The sequence below is a fragment of the Apis laboriosa genome, unplaced genomic scaffold, assembly GCF_014066325.1.
Source record: "Apis laboriosa isolate Shangri-la unplaced genomic scaffold, ASM1406632v1 scaffold9_cov152, whole genome shotgun sequence".
NCBI classification, from domain to species: Eukaryota; Metazoa; Arthropoda; class Insecta; order Hymenoptera; family Apidae; genus Apis; species Apis laboriosa.
Window position 1 is genome coordinate 1,653,430 of NW_025224966.1, and position 22,943 is coordinate 1,676,372.

The 22,943-nt window shown below is 48.4% G+C and overlaps 1 protein-coding gene across 2 annotated transcripts in view; it reads left to right on the forward strand.

Moving 5' to 3' along the window:
* The first annotated feature begins 2,529 nt into the window (after positions 1–2,529).
* Positions 2,530–22,943, forward strand: part of LOC122719727 (protein O-mannosyl-transferase TMTC2) — a 130,033-nt gene continuing 109,619 nt past the window's right edge. For both annotated transcript variants that reach the window (XM_043945800.1, XM_043945802.1), the window contains exon 1: positions 2,530–3,657. In XM_043945800.1, coding sequence (XP_043801735.1) covers positions 3,572–3,657 — 86 coding nt within the window. In that variant the 5' untranslated portion in view covers positions 2,530–3,571. The remainder of the gene's footprint in view (positions 3,658–22,943) is intronic.

The following is a 22,943-nucleotide window of genomic DNA, read 5'->3' on the forward strand; positions in this document are numbered from 1 at the left end:
AAAAAAGCTTTTTGTACCTCTAACAGTTTTTAAGCCAGTCGTTAGAGGCGTGAAACTCTCGAGGGCGGGTTTCATCTCGTGAACTCGAGCCGCCCGGTGGCCTCGGCAAAAACCTTCCTGTCCTTTAAACTTCGTCATCTCTCGCCACCGCCACCTACTTTCTCGTTCGAATCGAACGCTCGAACGGAGAAGAAAAACCGCTCGTTCATCTCTCTCTCTCTCTCTCTCTCTCTCTCTCTCTTCCCTTCTCTCTTCTTGCCTCCGAAACGAATGCTCGACAACGGTGAAAACGATATCGACGTGCGTTTCGAAATCGTGGAGTAGTGAGCGCGAAAGAAACGAGCGGATCCTTGATACGAATATATATATATGTATATACACACATATACGTCCTCGTGGCGTGTAACAACGCAGGTGTGCAACGCTTCTCGCTCCGCGGAGCGAGAAGTTGGCTTCGATTCGAGGGCGCCTTCGGGACTCGAGTGCGCATGCCCGTTGATCACTTCGCACGATAATTCGCAACGAGGCGCGTTATAACCGGGAGCTTGTCCGGGAGGATCGCGTGGCCGCCGGTCATCGTATCTCTACTCCTCTCCCCCCTCCCCCCGCGCCGACACGGCGATGTCCAGCTGCCACCATCGGTCGCCGGGTACAACGTGGCGCGCGCGGTGGGCCCGCATTAGCCCATTATCTTAATCTGCCCGCCGCGTGGGACAAATAACAGGGTATGCCTTGCCCCTGCACACGTCCGCACGCTCGCCGCACGTTTACATTACGGCCACCGGAAGGTGGTATTTTTTTCTCTCTCTCTCTCTCTCTATCTCTCTCTTTTCTTTCAACCCGAGAAACGTTTCTTTCTTTCTCTTTCTCCCTTTCTGCACTAGGATCGCTACGACTATCGTTATTACGTAATTGATCGTCGCGATCGAACGAGTGCCGATTACAAGGGAAACAGGGTTCGGGTGTGGACGCGATGCGATTCGAACGCGTTATTCTAGAAATCGCGAACTTCGCGTACGGTATCGCGGCGGAGACTCGCTCGAGTTACATCTCTCTTCTCAGTTTCATCCCCTGGGCGAGCGGACGGGGACGAGGAACGGAAGAAGGTGGACGAAGAAGGTCGTTTCGTTGGGCGGTTGTTCGAATGGTGTGCACGTGTGCAGCGTAATATACGTCGCCTCATGGACTCCGACCCTTCCCTTCCCCGTATATAATCGTCCGGCGGTGGCCATTTCGTGCGCGGAATTGTTTACTCGTGCTTCGTTCCGGGCCGCTCCCCCCTCCTCTGCCGATTTTCGATCGACTCCGGCCGTGGCGCTTTACGCGACGTGGAGAGGCGGTTAAGTAGCTGAGAGATTGGCGGCGGGCTGATTAGAGGTTCCGTCGTGATTGCGTTTTTTTTTCCCCCCTCTCTCCCTTTCTTCTTCTTTTTTTTCCCTCTCCCCTTCGCCTCGTCGACACCCGTTTAATATTAATCGTAGATCGATTCGACGCTCGTGTTTAACGTTAATTTGTCCCCGGGTTATTTATTAAAAGCTGAAAGGGGAACAACGGATACGCGTGGCGGAACGGATCGCGCATGAAGCGCGATGAAAATTTCACGGAGAAGAAGGGAAAGAAGGGAGGCGATATGAAATTATATCGCGTTTTTTGTTACGTACATTTCTGAACCAAGCGACGCGTTCTCTCTCTCTCTCTCTCTTTCTCTCTCGACAAACGCGATACATTGACGACACGTCCGTTTGGTTAATCGAAAATTCCGCGAGAATATATCCGCGGAGCAGATGGAGATATATATGCACACAATCGCGACTAAGCGTAGCATCACCGGCTGCACCAACTGCCACACTGTTGAAACAATACTCGTGACGAATATACGCTTCACGCAGCCCCTTGCGCGCAATTAATTATCCGCTATAGCGATTAATCGTGGCAATTGGAGCATTGAAACGAGAACGCCGAGAGCGGTTGTCGGGAGGGAGAAGGAACAACCCTGCTACGATCCTCTTGACTCGCCGCGAGAAGAAATCTTCGAATCCCTTCCTTTTAACACCTGTTGTCCTCTCCCCCTCCTCCATTATCCTTCGCCTCTTCCTCCCTTCACACATTCCCCCGCTCACCACGGTGAAACATACCCCCCTGCTTATTATTATCACTCTCACAGGATAACTCTCGATCGGCTCACGAGGATGGAAAGAGGATCCACGTGGCGGGATCCAAGAGTTGCACGCGTTCTCGAAAGGGGTGGCGATCGGTCACCCGTAGTCTTCGGGGTTTGCGGTTAATCCAGTCCGTTTGGCCGCGGTCGTGGTCGCGATCGTGGTCGGAATCGCACTCGCGGCCGGTCGTTGGCGAGGTAGGGGAGGAAGGCAAGCTCGCTCGAAAGCGCGCCGAGAGGAGAGGAGAGGAGAGGAGAGGAGAGGAAAGGAGAGAGAGAGAGAGAGAGGCGAAGAAGGACCAGGAAGCATATCGGAGGAGGCAAGAGGTGGAGGTGGAGGAGGAGGAGGAGGAGGAGGAGGAGGAGAAGAGCCGGAGAAGCGGGCAAGCGCAAGCGCCCGTCCGATCGATGCCCGTCTCCCGCTCGTATAAAGCTCTCGTCCTCGGGGGGCGCGCGACAGTTGGCGTTCCGCATTCGGAACATGCGCCGCGTCGCGAGTCCATCGTTTCCCGGAACAAACGTTTCGTTGGCGTATCGTCGCTCGAGGATAAACGGTCGGCCGGTTTCGAGACGCGACCGATCCGCTGCGCCTTGACCACTGCACCTTCGCTGCTGCTCTTCCTCCTCCTCCTCCTCCTCCTCCTCCTCCTCCACCTCCTTCTCCTCCTCTCGATTCGGCTCGGTCGCGCGCGGAGGAAGGAACGCGTGTGTTTCCCCTTTTCCACGCACGACGACGTTTCACTTTCTCTCTGTCTCTCTCTCTCTCTTTCTCTCGGGAGAGGTAGAGATCGGTCGCGAGAGAGAAAGATCGGTAGATTTTCCTTCCCTTCGACTCGACTCGACTCGAGGTTTTCGGCAAGTGTTGGAATTGGCGCAGTGTTGAAGCGCGAGTGGAAGGGGGTGGAAGGAATCGGTGAATGGAGTTTGTGCTTGATCGCCGGGGGAGTTAATAAAAGGAGAGTGCCGCGGTGGAAGAGGGAAGGGAGGTCCGCGCGCGGGACGACGGCGATCCCTCCGCGTGTTCGCGTTCCCCGGATGTCCAGGCTCCGTGGACCGTTTGACGTCACGGATCACGAGTCGGCGGTGGGCCGGTGGGAGAGGAAGGGCCGGTTGGAGGAAGGAACCGACCGCGAGGCTGGTGCTGGTGCTTGATCGCTGGCTCCCTTCTCGCGACGTGTCACCGACATTCGTCCCGGGCGAGACACATCCGGGCAGGCGTCAGAGCGGCGGTCGCTGGACCGTCCGGCGGACGTCTCGACCGCCGTACGGCGAGCCGGCGGAGCCAGGAGGTGGAGAAGGAGGGGCTGTGGAGGTGGAGGCGGAGGAGGAAGGCCCGCGGACGTGCAACAAGTTAAGAGGCCGCTACTACCGTCGACATCGCTGCCGTCGCCACCGTCCTCGCCACGATGTGACATGGATATCCTAGCCGTAGCCTGCGCCCTCGTCGCCACGGCCCTCTATTGCAACACCCTGCAAGCGGGTTTCGTCTACGATGATCGGTGAGCCGTGATATTATTCCGCGTTTTTCCCCCTTTCGTTTCTTTTTTTCCTTTTTTTTTTTTTTTTTTTTTTNTTTTTTTTTTTTTTTTTTTTTTTTTTCTATGGAATCAAACGAAGGATAAACAGCAGTTTTCGCGTTCGCCGCGCAATTGGATCGCGCTCGCAATCGGAGGTGTTTCTTCGCCGCGCGACGCGTAAATCAAAGGAGCTCGTGTTCAATTTCACGGAAATTGAAGAGCATCGGGCTGCGCTCGTATATTCATTTATATATATATGTATATATACCGAAGTTACGAAAGAGTGATTTCGAGTAGTAGGCGATTTGCACGGATTTCAAATTGATCATCGGTAATATCGCGCTGGTAGGCCGGTTAATGGGAACGATAATGATACGATATTTATCGGCGCAATAGACGGTAAATGTAGAGTGTAACTGCAAATAAGCTCAAATACGATGAATAAAGGACAAGTTGCAGCTGGATAAGCTGATTTACGAGCTACCGCGATTCGCGTTCCGATTTCATTTAATCCGATTCCATTCCGGTTTAGTTAATCAGATATTACTAATTACGCTAACGATGGCTAGCGTAATAAATAATCATCGACACCGGTCCACTACTTTACTTCCCTTTCTTCTTTTCTCTTCTCCTCTTCGTACCATCCATTTCCCAAAGATTTAAAGATTTTTTATCCAAACTGAAAATGAGAGGATGAAATAAATGTATAATTGGAAAATGGTAGGCGGGCATATTTTCGCGAATCGTGGGCCGAGCAGATAGGATTCCGCGGCTCTCTCGCACGACGGTCTATAATCCAAAGTTACTCCCGCGATAAGCGTCCTTAATCCGAAGCTCTCGAATTCTATGATACCGAATCCCTTAATTGAGTATCCGGTAATCTCCGGAACATCGTAGTTGCGGGTCGATCAGCTGCGAGGCTGGTGTGCTCACCGAACCGACCCCGATTACGTAGTACGTACTTCTGCCATCATCGATGGGAATCTGTTGCATCGTTATCGCGCGGCCGCCCCTTTCGTGAACGTTGCGCGCTCAGGGTGCAGCCGATAACCCCCTCCCCCCACCTCTATCGACGGTGTGCGCGCCGATAACGCGCCGATTTATTCGCCCTCCCTCCGCACTTTCCACGATAACCCCTCGACAGCGTAAGAAGTAGTAGTCTTTCGTAGTTCTTCTTTTATTCTCTCTCTCTCTCTCTCTCTCTCTCTCTTTTTCTCTCGACGAGAAAGAAGGAGAGCCGCTCGTATATTCGACCGCAACGACCGGTTTACGTTTGTATTTTCGTGTTGCGACATATAAATAAATAGAAATAGGCGTATAATCGCGTTCTCGTCAAACCGCGGTATTTCTCGCGATGTATCGATCCTTGATCATAAATAATTGAACCCGGTGTAATGGAATAACGCGACTACGGGGTAATCGTATGAATCAGTTTATTCCGGGGGGGGTCGCGTTAGAAATCAACCGTGCACAGCTCTGTTCTAATGGAATTGCGTATACCACCACCGGTTGGTCCGCCGATCAAACGTTTAATCGTCGAATAAATTTCCACTCGATCAGCCTACGTGTGGGAGCAAAGGCAGCCTTCTCTCCCTTCCCCCCCACTCTCTCGTTTCCCTTCCAATTGTCGTTCGTGCTCGAAGCCACGAAGCGATCTCCCCTCCTCTCTCTCTCTCTCTCTCTCACCACCTTAGAACCCCGGCTAATAACGAAAAAACGAGCGCGCGAGCAATTAAGCCGAGATAATTTTTCGCCCGTATCCTCGCTCATTACCGACCACTTTCTTTCCAATGCCGAAGCTGAACCCGAACTCTTCCTTTTTTCGCGCGATCCATCTCTCACCCTTTCCTTCTCCCAATCGCAAAAGAATCCAGAAAGCCGACCACCTCTGCTCGGGGAGAAAGGAATTCTTGCTCGAATCGAGGTTGGATCAGCAAAGTTGATGACGCGTACGTATGGATGAACGTAACGTATGGATAAAACATATTTCCAACGATTTTTCGCTCTCGAGTGTCGAGGGAGGGGGTGGCGACTTCGATACCGCGGATACAAACGCATCGGTATACGTGCCCCTTCCCGTCGGCTGGATGGTAAAAAATGAAGAAAAGTTTGCGTGATAAATAGGAGATACGAGATCCGAAGATCCTCCGGTCTGGTTTAGTCCAAGCTGCAATGGTTTTACTCTCCTCCTCCCAAATTCACCCCTCCGCCGCCCTCGGTCTCGAGAGTTTATTCCGGCCGCGTTGCGCCATGCTAAAACTCATGGGATAATAAAAGCGTCGTATTTTACCGCGTCGCGCCGACCACAATGCCTCGGCGAAGAATACGGACTACTGCGGGCTGTATTTATTTTGCTGCCTAGCGGTTTTTTCTTCTCCTCGCTCCAAGTCCAAGGGACAACCGTACAACCGCGGCAAAAAGAATGGAAGGAAGGAAGGAAGGAAAGAAAAGGAAAGGAAAGGAAAAGGAAACGAAATTCAGAGAAATTCAGAAAAAAAGTTTCGGTTACGTTCCTTGTCCCCTCGTGTCTCTGGTCGACCTAATCCCGTGAACCGACGCGTTTCCGGATAGTCCACGAGCGTCGGAATAAGAAAAGTCGGCGGCACGAGACTTTTACGGTGGCGGCCGTTGAATAATACGGCGGCGCCAAGATTCCCAGGTCCCATGAAATGTAAAGCACACCGCATTATCTCGTTTCAACCTCGCGCCATAGAAAGAGAAAGATAGAGAGAGATAGTTTTTTTCAGCGTACGCGTCTTTCCACCGAGCCGTGTAAATAATTGACGCGGCGTCGAGGGGATCTTTGGGGAGAGGGGGGCGAAATGCAAAGTGGAAATGCGTGCCTCTCCCCGTCCTCCTCGTTGTAATCTCGCCGGTATAAATAATCGAAATCGATTACCGAACCGGTTGTTTTCCAAGCGTTTTTTTTTTTTTGTTCCCGTTCCGGGGTGGTTGGTAATAGGGGGAGGGGGAAAAAAATCTGCACGCGCGGGGGCAGGGATCGAGTGGATAGGAATACACACGCGTTACGCGAGCTGTTCAAACACCGTTTCGCGCACACGGCGGATGGAAATAACACGCGTAAACGCGTAGGTCCGCGCGCGCGCGCGCGTCCGTGTTTATGTTTTCGTTAAATAATGGAATTAAGCCCTCTTTTAAAGCTCTTTTTTTTTTTTCCTTTTTCATTTTTTTTTTTTTTTTTCTCGCGCAGTCTGTTATTTCACGGTACATTCGTTTCACACACGCCAGTTTCCCGTTTGGCGGTGGTGGAGACCCGGGCTCGGCTTCGACGCGTCCCACCAACTATATACATACACAACCGCGTTGTCGACATTAAGGGAAAAATTTCGTTCGTTTTTTATCAATCGGGCGGAATAGTTTCGCCGTTTTCGAACATCCGTAACGTCCGTTAACGTCCGTCCCTTGCCATTTCGCGAAAATGACGACCTCTCTCCCTCTCTCTCTCTCTCCCTCTCTCTCTATCCATCCTATATAATTCCTAATAATCAATTACGCGATATCAGGAATTATACGCTATAGGCCGCTATACTACGGTTCTTTCGAGAGAGGAGGGCCGTTACTTCGCTACGTGCCCTCCGTTCAAGCTCCCCTCCTCCCGCCCCTCTCCCTCCAACGTTGCGGGCCGGCCATCCGGGAGCATCGAAAAAATTGCATCGTCTGGCGCGGTTGCGGCGCGCGTGGAACGGCGCTGCAATGGAACGGGGATTTCCACTCAAATTAACCCCCGCGCGCGCAGCTCGGGATCGAATCCGGGGGTCTGGAAGCGCGGGGAAAAACGCGGGGGGAGGGAGAAGGGGAGAGAGAGAAAAAAATGGGGAGGAGGAGAGGGGGGATGGCGTGATAGATCTTGGAATCGCATGCAAATCTGCTCGTTGTTCCGCTCGCGTTGTCAGCTGCGACTGACAATGCGGGATGAGCGCGCGCGCGAGCGCGGGAGCGCTCTCAGGATCAGCTCGGCGGAAAGAGGAGTAGGCGGCGTGCAGTTGAGTGACGGGAGAGAATTCGAAAAGCCGGCTCGATGTCCTGGTATTTTAATAACCTCGCTTTTTCGAGGTCGGCTCGGATTTAATTTCGCGCCACCGATTTTTTTCTTCCTTTCTCTCTCTCTCTCTCTCTCTCTCGATACGCGGCCTTAAATCACCCGAACCGCGTGTTTTAGAGAGAATCGTGTTCTTACAACTGCGAGGCAAGAAGAGAGAGAGAGAGAGAGAGGATTCGATCGATCGACGCTTTTTCTCTCGTTGACAAATTCGTGACTATTCGTCACGCGGCTATTGTTTTTTTAGCGTGCCGCTATTAAGAGAAATCAATCGGCTTTTATCGCTCATTCTCGTCGCCCGTACGCCCGCCCGATATAACATCTTTCATTCGGCAATCGTTTCGAACTCTGTCTCTCTGCGCGACCACCACCTGGTGCACACCCTTTGTCATGTTAATTCTTCGACTCGTAATCGGTCCATGCGTCATGGACACGATCGTCCACGGGATTGGAAGCAATTCGTGGGCGAAACAAAAGAGCTGTTTCGTTTGTTCCGTTCCTGAAATTCTTCCGACCCCGTCCCTGAAATATCGGTTTTGTTTATTCGCGCCGTGTACCGCGAGCGAGCTTACGTATTCGCGACGAGAATTCGCGTGTAGGAACGAACAACGGAGACGCGTCCCTGTCACGTTGCCGTGACAGAGGGTCGAAGCTCGATCCCGTTTATCCAACCAACGTTTATCCTGCGCGAGAGAACGGCCGCCGGATCGCGGCGGAAAGAGTGTAGGACGAGCGAGGGAGATTATTTATCGTCGCTCCCTTGGCCTTGATACGAGGTTCTCGATCAAATACTACGCGTCGAGCAATCGAAATCCGCGATATATTTATATATATATATATAAAGGGGCGGCCTGTTTCGAGGTCGAATTGGAAGTGGCGAGTCGGACGAGAAGAAAGTACCCTTTGAAACGAAAGTTTCCAAGGCTGTGGAAACTTTAGGATGGATGTATTTATCAAAGTTAACGGAGATTAGAAAAGAAGAGGAGGAGGGAGGGGTAAAAGGAATTCGTATCGATACGGTTTGTTCGGATCCCTGTGAAGTCGCGAAAAATGGCGCTGAAAATACCCTCTCCCTCTCCCTCTCTTTCTCCTCGCCTTGTTCGTCGTTGGCCGGCAAAGACGATGAATACGACGGGGTCCAGGTGGATGCTCGAAAAGAGCGAGCCGCGCAAGAAGCTCAACCCCTTCTTTGTATTTCGCCCTTTCAGATCGCGCCACGCACCGTGGCGCATTCATCGGCCAAGCCAATATCGCTAAGAGATTTCTATTCCAACGGGCGGATTCCTTTCGGGACAAACGATGATCCGTATGAAACGTATCCGTATCGGGGATTGAATGCGAGCCTCGACTTCTCGCTCTTTCCGCGCCACTGCCTCCCCCGCTCGAGTTATCCCCGCCTCGAATAACCGACGCGTGCAACATTTTAATCGAACGACCGTCGAGGGACGAGCAAGCGCTCTTTGTTTCCTTCTCTCTCTCTCTCTCTCTCTCTCTGTCTTTCTGTCTCTCTTTCTCGTACTCCGCGCGCGAAATCAGCGTGACTGGCACGGTTAATTTGTGCGCCATCACCGTGTAAGGCTGCGTGCCACGCGAAAGATGTAGGGAGGGGGGAGAAGCACGATTTCCACGATTTAAATTTTGATTGTGGACCGATCCACGGATTAATATCTTCTCTCGGCCGAGAGGTCTGCAAATGTTCATTTTTTTTTTCCAGCCACTCGCTTAATAATGCATATTTTAAGAGGGGAAAAAAAAGGGGGATATGAATAAAAAATATCGCTGTACCGCTTTTAAAATTTTCAGAAAATGCACTCAAGTATTGTATAAATTTATTAATCGAATAGATGTGTGTAAAAGGGTTTCGTCTTAATGTTTAACGTTGTACGTAGTAGTAACCTATTACGCCTTTTTCCTCTCTCTCTCTCTCTCTCTGACGTGTAATAATTAATTAAACGCGGAGAGGAAAAAACGATGGAAAGTATCGAATTTTCTTCGCTCGACGAGTAGTAAAAAAAAATCGAATTTATTTTTTCTTCTTTTTCCTTTTTTTTTTTTTTTTTATTTTCGAAAAATTTTGCTCGCATGAAACGATGATATAATCGAATCGATCGACCGATGCCAGCTGGTATCTCTCTTCTCTCTCGTTTCTGTTTTTTTCCTCCACCTCGACTATTTCTCTCGTTCTATCGCCCCGTGAAATCGGCAGCCGGCCGAATTGGAACGAATCGACGAGAGACACGCACCCCGCCATTTTTATGCTCGTTTTCTGCCTCGGCCGACCAGCCACCGCGAAAACAGTATCAGCTCGGAGCAATTTTTGGACAGGCCGCGGCCGGTAATGAATGCACTCGTGCGATTTATTAATCTATAAATCCGGCCCGATCGGTCAAAAGCCTACTGCGGCCAGGGGGGGGGGAGGAAATCGCATTTTCCCCCTTTCGTTTTATCGTTCCACCGTCGAAAAGTTCGCTTTTATCATCGCGGAGCGGAGAGGGGGAGGGGAAAGTAATCTTGGCCAAAAATAAATTAACACCGAATGTACGAATGATGAATCGTGCATCAAACGCATTTTAATTAACATTTTCGCGCTTCCTTTATTTCCTTTCCTTCCTTTAAAATTCTCCCCCCCGATGGATCTATTAAAAGCTCAAAAATCGAGTCGAAAATATTTTCCTACTTTTCGACTCGTATCGTCGAGCAATTTTTTTTCCGGGAGAAAGAGTATTTTCTTCTTTTTTGCAATTTTTGCAATTCAAGGGAATATCATAGAAATTTAAATAGAATTTCTGGCGAGGAGAGAATTTAACGAGGGGGACGTGGAATTTGGTGTATCCAGAAAAGAAATTCGCAAGAGTCGCGGGACAATAAGATAGGAACGGGAGTTGTAAATAGAAGAGGGAATTTCGCGAATTAAAAGAAAATAGGAGGAAGAATAATATTTGCACGGGACGAGCTAGATCTCCTAGGAAAGGGAAAAAAAGGAAAGGAAAAAAAAATACAGGCGAGAAACGTGTTCAGATAGGATGGTATATTAAAAAGATTTGTAGTTTAGCGAATGGTCGATGGCCTCTATCGGCTACTACCTCTACGTGTCGTGCTTCCTATCCATACCAAAGTTATCGTTCCCAAAGAATTTACAAGCTTCGTGAACAAAGGTCGATCCGAAATTCTAGATGTCGTCTTCTCCCCCTTTTCCCTTCCTTCTTTCCTCCTCCCTTCCTTTCGCGAGATAAAGAATTTCTTTCCTCCCCGTTCGAGGAGATGCAAAATTATTCCCAGCAATAATAGTTGGAAAGGATTTTTCCGTTTTGCCTACCGCGAATTCTTTCTTATCATCGCGCGGCAGCGAGTTCCCTTCTCAACGTTTCGTTCTTCTCTCGCCCTTTTCTCGCCGTTGATCCTCCACTCTTCCTCTTATCCCTCTACCTCTCTCTCTCGACAATTGTTTCCAGTGATTCCCCTGGAAAACTGGAGTACGTCGAGTTACAGTTTCGGGACAAGGACGGTGGTAATAGTTGGAACACCTATATAGGTGTGCGTCTGTGTGTGAAAGAGAAGCTGGAGGAGGGAGAAGGAAGTCAAGCGAAATAGCAAATCCTCGAGCAAACGGTAAAGTCTTTGCGAATCGAGCGTGCTTAGCACTGGATTATCTTCGCCGGATATATATATATATATATATAGAGCTTGACGTCGAGGTTGGCCGGATGTTCGATACCTGAAAATCGTACGCGACGCAACCCTCGTTGCCTCGACAGAATCGAGACGTGGATGCAAACCTTCGATTTCGTGGAGGAGGATTCGCGGTTGCGAATCGAGACACGCGCGCGCGTCAACTCTTGCGACTCTATCGAAGGGAGGGGAAGGTTTGGAAAGTTTACCTCCTCCTCCTCCTCCTGGATCGAGGAAACGTTCGCCCCGAATTTTCGACACGGAGTTGAAACGGTGCGGATCCTGTTCCCGGATGTTAGACGGGAAAAAGTCTATTTGGCCGGCTCGATTTATCCAGAGAAGGAGGAGGAGGAGGAGGGGGATACTTTTCTTTACTCTCATAAGCGAACTTTTGTTTCCGGGAGGGGAGAGACTGTAGGGGGGAAGAAAAATGGCTAGGCTCGAAGTCGAACGGAAACTCGTTTGTTAGGAGGAACTACTTGGCGGGTAAGCTGCCTAATCTGTTGATAGATTACCTTACCGTGGAGCTTAATACTATCAAACAGGGCTGATATTTATAGTTTGGGAAAACCACTCGGTTGAGTGGATAACATTTTGTTCCCACTCGCCTATGAACTCGTTACGCTTCCACCACTACTTCAATCTTCCGTGGTTGAAAGAAAAAAAGATTCCTTACCCTTAGTCCCTTGGAAGAGAACTCATCCAAATTGGATTGAATAATTCGCCAATATACCCCCTCCTTATACTTTTCAACTCCGTAAATATCCGCGATATTAAACGCGGGGGATTCTGATTTTCGGGGGAAAAACGCGAAACGAAACGAAACGAAACGGAACGGAACGAAACCCGACACAAGGGTATTCGCCGAGCGAAATCCACGGAGCTTTACCGATTTTGTTTCGATCGAGCAAAAAAAAAAAGAAAAAAAACGCTGTTCCAGATCGGAAAAACAGGGCTGGGGTCGCGTGAAACTTTAAATCGCGGGCGTGCGTCGAATTGATCGTCGAGGTTCGGGTAACCGATGGTTGACAGAGGGAATTGGAATCGGGCCTCTACGAATAACGGAACGTAAAAATTGGTGCTCCGTCGGTGTTTATAAAACCTTTCGACCGATTAATAAAAACCTTCGCGCCACTTCGGAATTCGTCTTCGTCTCGTAAGGAATGGGATCGGATGGAAAAGTGGCATCCACCCGGGTGAAGTATTTCGAATATACGTAATTTGGTCGAGGCGTTACGATTTCTTCTTTCCGACAAGGCTGAAATCGCGTTCCCCTCTTACGAGACAATTTCGGCGGATGTGAAATCGATGCTCAACCCTTGTTCGAACCGTGTCGCGAGGAGGAAGGTCGCTGGTGGTAATAATCCGAGGAAAACGAGGGTCTCGTCGGGTTGTTCTCGAGGATATCGAGATACTACTTTCATTGTGGACGGATCCCTCCAACGTTCTCTCCTTTGTTTCGAGGCGCACCCTGAGACATCAAAACTGGTGGAGAACCTCTCCTCCGGCTGAGGAGAGACGATTCTCCGTTTCTCCATGCGAAAAGATAAGAAACGAGTTCCTATCCCGATAATTTGAATCGATGATAACTGTTTGAAAAGTTTTTCGCGATGATAAATATATTCTGACGCGCGGTTGCGCGCAAGTGTGTGCGTTTGGTAAACGAACGAAATCGGTGATGAATCAACTTCAACGAGCGAAAGGTAATCGATCGGAGTCGTGCATTGATAAACTTTAATATTTACGTATTAATGATAAATTTTATGCCCCCCCCCCCTTTTATTTTACACAGGGCACGAAGAGCGGCGTTTTTCGTGCGTTGTTACAATTAACGAAGCGGAGGGGGGCGATCACCGATTCTCGAATAAGAGGGGAGGGGGAGAGGAGAAGAAGAAGGGAATTAAATTGAAAACGCGTGGCGAGAAAGCGGCAACGAGTGCAGACGACGAGTGCGCGTTCCGTCGTAGGCAGGGAACGTCGTGGGGCACGACTGCAGGCAAATTACACGGAATTAACACAGAGGATTGTTTGTAATAAAGATTAATAGCCGGCTTTGTAACGACTACTACTACTACTGCCACCCGTTTGATACCCGCCCGCTCGCAGTTCTCATCCCTTATTTTCCCTCCCCCGCACTCTTTCTCCCACTCCTTTCGCGCGGCGACGAATGTTGTTTGTGTAATCAACGGAACGAACAGAAGCATCTCTCTGCCGCCACTGGGAGGTACCCTACCGCTTCTGTACCGTGTAATTTGTAATTCTGCACGCTGCATTATTTTCCGCTCTACCGCTTCCCACCCTCTCTCCTACTGTCAACCCCTTCTCTACCTCCGTCTCTTTCTTCCATTCTCTCTCATTCTCTCTCTCTCTGTCTCTCGCGTCCCGTCACGAGCCCACCCTTCCCTTCCCTTCCCTCTCCTTCGTCCCTCGTATCACCTCGTTCGTTCTCCCGCGCAAATTATAGCTCGATTCGCGTTTCGGATCGGGATCCGCTCGTATCCCAACAAATCGTGGAAATCGAATCGGCTAAGCTCGATGGGCCGATTCGACGCGTGTCCAAACTCTCGTAATACCTCGTTTATTACCCCCGGTATCCGGGGATTTGTACGAATTTCGAACGGAGAAAGAGAAGATCGTTTCTCGAAAAATTGTTTCGCGCGAGGGAAATCGGATCCTTCTTCCACTTCTCGGTTATTCGAATCGTGGTGTAATTTTTTTTTTTTTTTTTTTTTCAGAGCGGAAATATCTCGGTTCGCGATCTGGTAGGGCGCAATTGGTAGGGCGTTCGTCCTAAAAAGGTCGAATCCCGCCGCCTGTCTTATCCGATCAATTCTTTATCACCGGCGGTGTTTCGAGCGACGCCGCCCGATATTCCCTCGCCTTCGGTTGCTCGCGATTTTATTTATTCACGCTCGTATGTCGTCCGACTCGATCGAATCGCGTGGAATGGCCTTCTCCCTCCCTCTCTCTCTCTCTCCACCCTTGGTAACCACGCGTTTCGCAATCCTCCCCTCGCCCATTTCGAATTCTCCACGTGCGCTCGCGTGTACCCCCCCATACATACATACATTTAAATTGTCGCGTCTCGCAAAAACTCGTCGTCGTCGCCCGTCGTCTTCGTCTTCCCTCGATATTAATAATGTAATCGGGTGGGAAGATCGGGAAGGGAATTGGAAACGGTGTCACGTCGTGAGGGTAAAGGGTACGAACGACGGCGTCCTGCTCGTTGTCGTCGTCGTCGTCGTCGTCGTGATCGTGGTCCACGTCGTCGCAGTTCCCTTTCGCCCACGAAGAGGCGAAGGCGAAGAGATAATTAAACCACGAAGCTCCGGTGTCTCGGTTGCCTCTCTCGGTGCCACTGTCTCGGTTACCTGGCCTCGGTTATCGTGCCTGGAATGAGAATCTTAAATGGGGGAGGGAGGAGGACGACGTTAATAATAACGTCAAAATCCATCTGTTGGCCGGGCGCTACGTATACACAGCGGCGTAAATAATCGATCGACATTGGTCAGGATGTAATTTAATTACCAATTTAATTACCTTTCCCACAATGGGCCGCGCGGATCAGTTGTGACGACTTCTCGGGGATATTACTATCTATTCCTGTCACGAGGGGAGGAAGGATAGATCGCGAAATGATTTCACGACGGGGAAAAGTTGGTTATTATAATTTTTATAAATATACGTTAATAGATAATAAATTTGGCTTATTTTATATATCATTTATATTTATAAATTTTATTTATAAAAAAATTTATTTAAAATTAATTATATCAATATTTGATTGTAAAGTTTATTTTGAAAACACTATTATTGAGATATTTAGGGGAAAATTTATAGTATTAATATTGAATTTATATAATATAAAAATTTCAAATATTAATAATAAATATATTTATGATTATAATGATTTATTTAATTTTTTTTATTTAATTTATTTTATTGTTTTTTAAAATTTATATTTAAATTAAGCTTATATCGGAGCATAATATTGAAAATATTAATCAAAATTCTTTAGATTTTTTAAATATTTAAAATTTAGTTAGAATATATTTTATTATTCAAATAATTTATTAACAATAAATCGCTAAATATTAGCTTCAACTAAATTTTAAAAGTAATTATTTAAAAAATTATAATTTGATAAATGAATTAAATATATTTATTATATATATATAACAGCGAGAAAGAATGTATTTAATCAAGGAAATAAACGAAAACAAATTACCACCTTTCGATCTACCACACGATCCTACACTTCCGTTTCGATCGCGGTGAAACGGAAGAGACGATGGAAGTATGATTTCGCGTAAATTCCCGGCAAAGGTAGCGCGGTGAACGGAGAGGGGAGGAGAGGAAAGTTGGTGGATGTCGACTCGCGAAAGCCGGGTAATTGGGCTTGGACGAGCGGGGCGCGCGATTATCAAGTGGATGGACGTTAAGCATCGGACTATATAAAATTACGCGTTAGCTCGGGGAGCGGCCGCGGTAATTTCGAGAAAACGATGCCATTATCATTAATGTTTTACCACGATCACCGTTGTTCACCGCAAAGTGCTCGTTCCTGTAATAATTATTATCATCCCATTTGCGACATTACGGCCACGACGATGCGGAAACCGGCACCCTCCTCGTCGCTCTCTCTCGTCCATCCCCCCCCTCTCCTCTCTCCCCTCTCCCTATCGCCGAAAAACCGAACCGCCGCGCAATTTCTCCTCCCCCACGCTCCTTTCTTCCCCCCTCCCCCTCCCCTATTTACGAGCCGCTTATGGAAATTAACAATCGCGAAATTCCCCGGTTGGCCTGGACGAGCGAGCCGACGAATTGAATCGCGGCCGATGCGCGTGCATCCCCCCTCTCCATAAAAACGCTTATGTCGGTCGACGGAGCGCGAAAAATGGACGGCCAGGCCGTAAACCATCGAGTATTTGAAACGCGCGGGATCGAACGGGCATTACGACGATCGTGCCGTTATTATCCCTCCCTCCCCTCCCCTGATGATTATTATTATTGTTATTGTTATTATTGTTATTATTATTATTGTTATCGTTGTTATTATTATTAGCGCGATTATTATTAATAAGTTGGGAGCCCGTAATAAGGCTAACTGGATATATATTTATATATATATTTATATATATATATATATATATATATATATATGTATGGGAGCGAAGTATAAAATTATATAGAATAGTTTGGCAAACACGGTACACTGGAAGCGGCGTCATTATCATTTTAGCGTAATTACCATTTGGTAATTAGCGGCCGTATTCATCACGGAACACCACGATGTTTATACCGTCACACGTACTGCGCTAGTTAGCCTCGTCACGTGTGCGCTCACGTCCCGACCTTTCCATCCCCGATACCCGACCTCTATTTCCATCCGAGACCTGAAAACCGTCCGCTTCGCCTCGCTTCCAGACGCCGTACTACTCGTTCGTGTCGGTCGCTATCCGAAGTAGAGGAATCGCTCGATCCTCGACGGAACACGCGTCGAATTCTTCCTTCTTCTTCTTCCTTTTGAATATACGCTACCCTCGAAGGAAGGAAAGTTTGATAATAATTCGTAATATCGGACGTTCGTCTTTATTACGTTACGAGTTCCCCTCCCGGATGGCATCCTCCCAGGAGACGCGAGATGTATTTCGAGGAGGGATATCGATCGGAATATTGGATAGAAAAGGGAACGACATCCGATTCCTCTTCTCGAAACATCGGGACGCAGATTGGAGAATTGGTTGCTCGATTCTGGCCAAACACGCTCGTTTCGAAATTACGTCACGGGAGTGAAATACCGCCAGTGGAAGGTGGGCTTTCGCGGATTCGAGGCGGTAGACGGCGGTCGGAACGCGCGCGCCAACTGACAGACTGTGAGCCGCGACGTGAGAAGGATGTGGGCGGAGCGATTTATAGCGCCTTAAGACTGCCGCTACTTTATGACGACCTTAATGTTTGCACCGTAAATTGGCTGGCTTAGGACAGAGCTCCGGCTCCGAAAACAGTAAAGTGGAGATCCCCGCGCCGTGACTGGCATCCGGTATATATATATATATATATATATATATCGCGGGAATAATTTTCTTCCTCGTTCGGAGGAGAGGGGAAAGGAAACGAAAAATATAATGAAATAAGAATAAATAATAAGAAGGAATAGAAAAGAAAGAAGGAGAACCCTATTTCACTTGCAACCGTTCCAATTAAAAATCTCGTGAGACGATGACGAGTTCAAGTGGAGGAGGTCAAAGGTGGGATAAAACTGGCACGGGTAAATGGTTCCCTCTCCCCCGGCAAATTGTTATGACGCGAAAACTTGGCGTCACTGATGAGCACCATTACCGTCAAAGAAACAAACGGCAAACTATATATTTTATGAGAGCGCTTTAAGAGGGGAGAGAAATAAATTGAAAAACGTTTCAACCGTTTCAATCAACTTACTCGAATACGTTGCAACCTTTGAAAGTATAATTGCTGATTTCCCCGATCCGGAAACGAGATTCTACGAGATTCTGCCCAAAGACAGGGACAAAGCGCGGTTATAAACGAATATCTGTACAAGAATTTAAACGATCGTTGGCTTCATTGCTGACCGTGAGAAGAGGAGAGAAAAAACGCGATTGGGGGAGGGGATCCAAGTTGCGCCCCCTTCCGTCCGGAATTCCACGAAATTCCAACCACCTCTCCAAGTGTCTCGACTTATTATTTTCATCCTTTAACGCTGAGCAAACGTTTGCGTAGCAGCAGTCTCTAAGTGGAGGACGATCGGGCGGAAAGGCGAAGAGGGAGAGGATACTTGAACTTGATAAAGTTGGAACGAGACAGAACTGTTTTCGAAAACAGTTAACACGATCGAGGGAGAGCGAAATGTGAATTATTATATTTCTAAGAATCGTTCTCGGATCTAACGAAATTTCGAATGATTTATGACTGTGTGCGTCTCTGTATAAAAGAAAGGAAGGAGAGGGGAGGGTGAAATTGCTCGTCGCTTCTCCTCCTACGCCGTTTTTAATACTTGTTTCGAGGGAATACGATATTAGAGTACGGTTCGGCGTACAAAAATGTCGGAGCGGAGTACAAAGAACTTGGACGGGAGGGGGAAGGGAAGAAGGTCGTTAAGGTAATACAAGACCGTGGCATAAAATTGTCGGGCAAAAATTTCGCGCGACGTCGAGATAACACGGGGAGGCGTGTTGGATCTGCAATTTGACGCGAATCGGGAATCGCCCCTCTCTCTCTCTCTCTCTCTCTCTCTCTCTCTCTCTCTCTCTCTCTCTCTCTCTTTCTCCGCGCGAGAATTCGAAAGTCAAAGGGGCTACCGCTTCGTGTTTGCAATGTAAATTTCGGCGATTCGGTAAACAAAGGTATCGCGGCAAAATGTAATCAGATTTGATATCAAACAGACGTGCATATAAATATTCCCTTCCCGCGAAGAAACATTTGGTGGGGGTTAGATAGATAGATCGATAGAAATTCCCCTTCTTCGAGTCGAAACCCAATTATTTTACCGCCGAAGATTTTTGCTGGAATTCGATCGAGCCAAGAAATCGAGCGCTCCTAATTAAATTCCATCCCGACGATTATTTTCCTTCAAATTGTATTAAAACGATTTCGCTGTCAATTTGTTCGAATAGCCATTTCGAATCTGACGAGTTCTCGAATACTGCTTTTTTCGATAAGTGTTCTTCTTACGGTTATTAACGGTTTGCGCGTAATAAATACTCGATAGGAGGGAAAAAAAGGGATCTATAACGGAGGAAAAAAATCCAAGACGATATCGATTTAACGTCCAGATCGAATAACTCCTCCCTCCGTTCCTCCTCGCCTCGGTGAGAAGAGGCTGGCACGCTCCGCCGTGTTGCTGGCAGACACCTTTCTTACGCTTGGTTACGTATTAGGACGTTACGAAACGGCCAATATAATAAACGAGCTCGCGCACAGAGGAAAGGGAGAAAGAAGGACTTCTAATCGAACGCGCGTCGAGCCGTTCCCTTCTTCGGAATTCCATACAACCTCGTCGTTCCCCGTGTTAAGGGAGCACGTAACCGGTTTCACGTTGGAAGAACGTGCTAAGTATATTACAATAGCTCGCCGTTCCGCGAATACGCAATTTCTATTCCGTACGAAGAGACGTACACGCGTTTATCGAGTAGTAGTAGTAGCAGCATAAACACTCGAGCCGCTCCTTTCCCCCGCCGATGCGACGGATTAACCCGTTTATTTCGATGAATAGAGAAGATAGGGAGGGAAAGAATGCGAGGGGGTGACGCGAGCGGTATGGGTTGTCGATATTCCATCCAGTGGAAAGCCGGCTGATTACATGGCTGCCGATCGGTTTTTACGATTTCCTCGGATCCCAGATAAAGGAAGCCGATTGCGGCCGCGCGTTCCACGGATAAAAGGTGGTGGAAAGCACTCGAGGAGCCCTTTAACGAGCCCTTATGGACGGAGAGAGGAAGGTGTTTCAAAGGACAAATGACGTTTACACAGCGTAGGAAAATCGACGGGGAGAGAGATGGCGCGATTGAGGGTAACGCGAGTGCACACGCTCTCTCTCTCTCTCTCTCTCTCTCTCGCGCCCTTTGTGGAATCTCTTATGAACGGAGAGACGCCAATGCGAAACGTGTTGCGAAAATCGTCTCTTTTTCTTCCTCCTCCCTTCCCTCTCCCGCGTTTTTCTTCTCGCTTTCACCTCCTCCTCCTCCCTCGTTTCTTTTCACAACTTCGTTTCTTCGAACGCGCGGCAAATCGCGGCTGCAACTTTTTTGTCGCGCCCAGGGGAACGTTACGATATTACAATGAAACACGTTCGCGAATAAGGAAAAAATATATATTCTCTCTCCTCCCTTTTTCCGCGAATTTTCCTACGCGAGTTTTCGAGATATTTCTGGCTTCTCTCTTTCGCCGTATCCGCGCTAATTTTACACCATCCAGCCAGGCGGTTAGTAAAGGGATACGATTGGAGTGGATGCGAAAAGGGGTAGGGATGATTAAAAATGGAGCTGGTAAAAATTGGTTCGATTTCGGGGAGGGAGATCGAAAGATGGGATCAAAGGGAAAAAGGGATATTTGCCTAGACGAAGGAGAAGAGGGTATTGGGAAGGAGGAGAGAACATTTGCCCAGGATCTACTTTGCGGTCTCTGTAAAAACCATCAAACCGCCGATAAATCGTGCATCCCCTCCTCACGAGTGTTTACATTTGCCGAGGCAAATGTAACAAAAAAAAAAAAAAATGTAAAAAAGAAGGAGAACTTTTTTCGAACGGAAGAAGACAGAAGAATTTGGAAATTCTGCCAAAAAATCGTTTTGGAAATCTTTCGAATAATTTTCACGCGCCTGCGTGCAACTCGAGTCGAGGAATCGGAGGAGGAGATCCACGTGTTTTACCAGGGCACGCTTTGGTATCGACGCCGGTTCAAAGGGGATAGTACAATGTTTACAGAGTGCAGGGGACCGAGACGGATAGACGGAGGGAGGAAGAGCGTATCGAGGCATGCATGCCACTTGTAGGTCTCTCGTGCAAACCCCTTCCCCCAAACCCGCGCTACTTCGCTACTCCACCCTACTCTATATTCCGCTCGACGAGCATTCCCGTTACCCTGCCTCGCCACCTGTAACACCACCGTGCACGCCATTTCCGCCTTTTCTTTACCTCCCCCTCCTCCGCCCCATCTATAATCGCTTCTTCGCGCATCCCGTCTCGAAACGGGATTTTCCTCGATGCGTGGGGAGAGAGAAGATTCGTTAGAGATCCCCACGTTAAAGGGGATTTATTTGGAGGGGAAGAGTAGTTTCCGAGTAGAGCTTGGAAATTCCTTCCCTCGCGATGGAATCGAACGAAATTTTCGATTCGACGGAGGAAAAGAGGAAGCGAGATATGGTGGATTCGTATATACGGTGCGACACGAAACTCCTCGCCACGTTTTTAATTCCATTTGTCGCTACGCTAAATGAAGTGTATACGTCGCTCGAAAGTCTTATTACGCTTTGCCGCTGCAAAGCAACCTCGTAAACTTCAATATCTTTCTGTACGCACGCTACATTTTCCTCTTAATTTCTTTTTCGCTGCGATTATGCAGTTTCGCCTCCGATTTTTCCCGTTCTTCTTCGATATCGAGAACGAGCCCTTTAGCTTTATGAACCGGATTGCAACACGCAAACCACCTTCTTGCAAACGAGCTGCGAATGTCCAGGGATGCTCGAGCCGCGTCGTTTGTTCCCCCTCCCTCCCCCTCTTCCACCGAGATACGCCCCGAGAGACGGGTTTTCGAGGGAAGAAGCGGCGACCTCCGCGCATTCGTCTCGGTTGGCCGCGTAATTTTAAAGTTTTCCACGAATGCGTATCACCGTGCGGTGAAAGTTGCGCCGAGGTTAACTCAACGGATGGTGATGGTGGTGGTGGTGGCGGTGGTGGTGGTCAAGCTTTGCATTCGCGGCGTGTTTGCGCTCTCCTTTTTTCTCCCTCCTTCTTCTTCTTTTTTCTTTCTTTTCCTTTTTCTTTGAACCTCCCATTTTTGCCACGCGCACTCCCTTTTGCCCGACCTCGCGTCCCTTTACCCGATGAAAAATGTGCACGAGTATTTAACTTTTCAGCGCGCGAACATTCAAAGGAGAATATTCAAATTTCACGTGAAACGATGCGGCCGGTAAAAGGTCCCTCTGACGATCCGACCGAAACCTCGTCTCTCCCTCTTCCTTTTCTCCTTTCGCGCACAACTAATTTCGTTTCGCGATCCTTGGGGAAAAATCTTTGGGAGGCGGCGATTAAACGCGAAATTCTCCACCACCACTTGGTTTTAATCACTCGATTTCGATTAGAATACGCGTGTTATATCGTGTAAATTATGGAATTAGGTGTCACCGTCGCTCGCGGCCCCGCTCTCTCGAATCGAGCCTAATTCGAACATCCACCGGCCCGGGGCAACGAATTACATATTCATAAGCTTCAAAGCGGTTTCGCGCGTCTATCGTTTAACGCTCGCTCGTCCACGATTTCAGCCGCCCGTTCAGTTTCCGTCTCCCGATACTCCGTTTATCCGATTGCCTCGAGACGATTAACCGTATCGTGCACCGAGTCCGATAATTTATTCCGCGAATCCATTACCCCCCGCACCTCCTAATTCCGTCCGATAAATTATGCAATTATTTGTCCAAGGGATATATTTTCCCTCCCTCGCCTTCCCTTCTTAATTACCTTCTTTTCGAACGGCGATGGCTCGCCATTCATCTTCCGGATTAAAAATTACGTTCTCCCCTTTGAAGCAAGAATTTATCATCCGTGGGATCGTGATACCTGACGGATCGAAGATGGAGAGGAAATCTTACTTTTAACGATTTTATTTATCGAAAATCGACTAGGCAAACACCGTGTCTGACAAATTATACGATTATTCGAGCCGATCTAAGATGAGCTCTCTAAAGGCTCTTAAAATTGGACTCGAGCACTCCGCGTATCCGATTCGATCGCGACAGATATTTTTCACTGTCAAATACATTGGATCGAGAAGACGTTGGATCGAGAAGACGTTGGATCGAGAA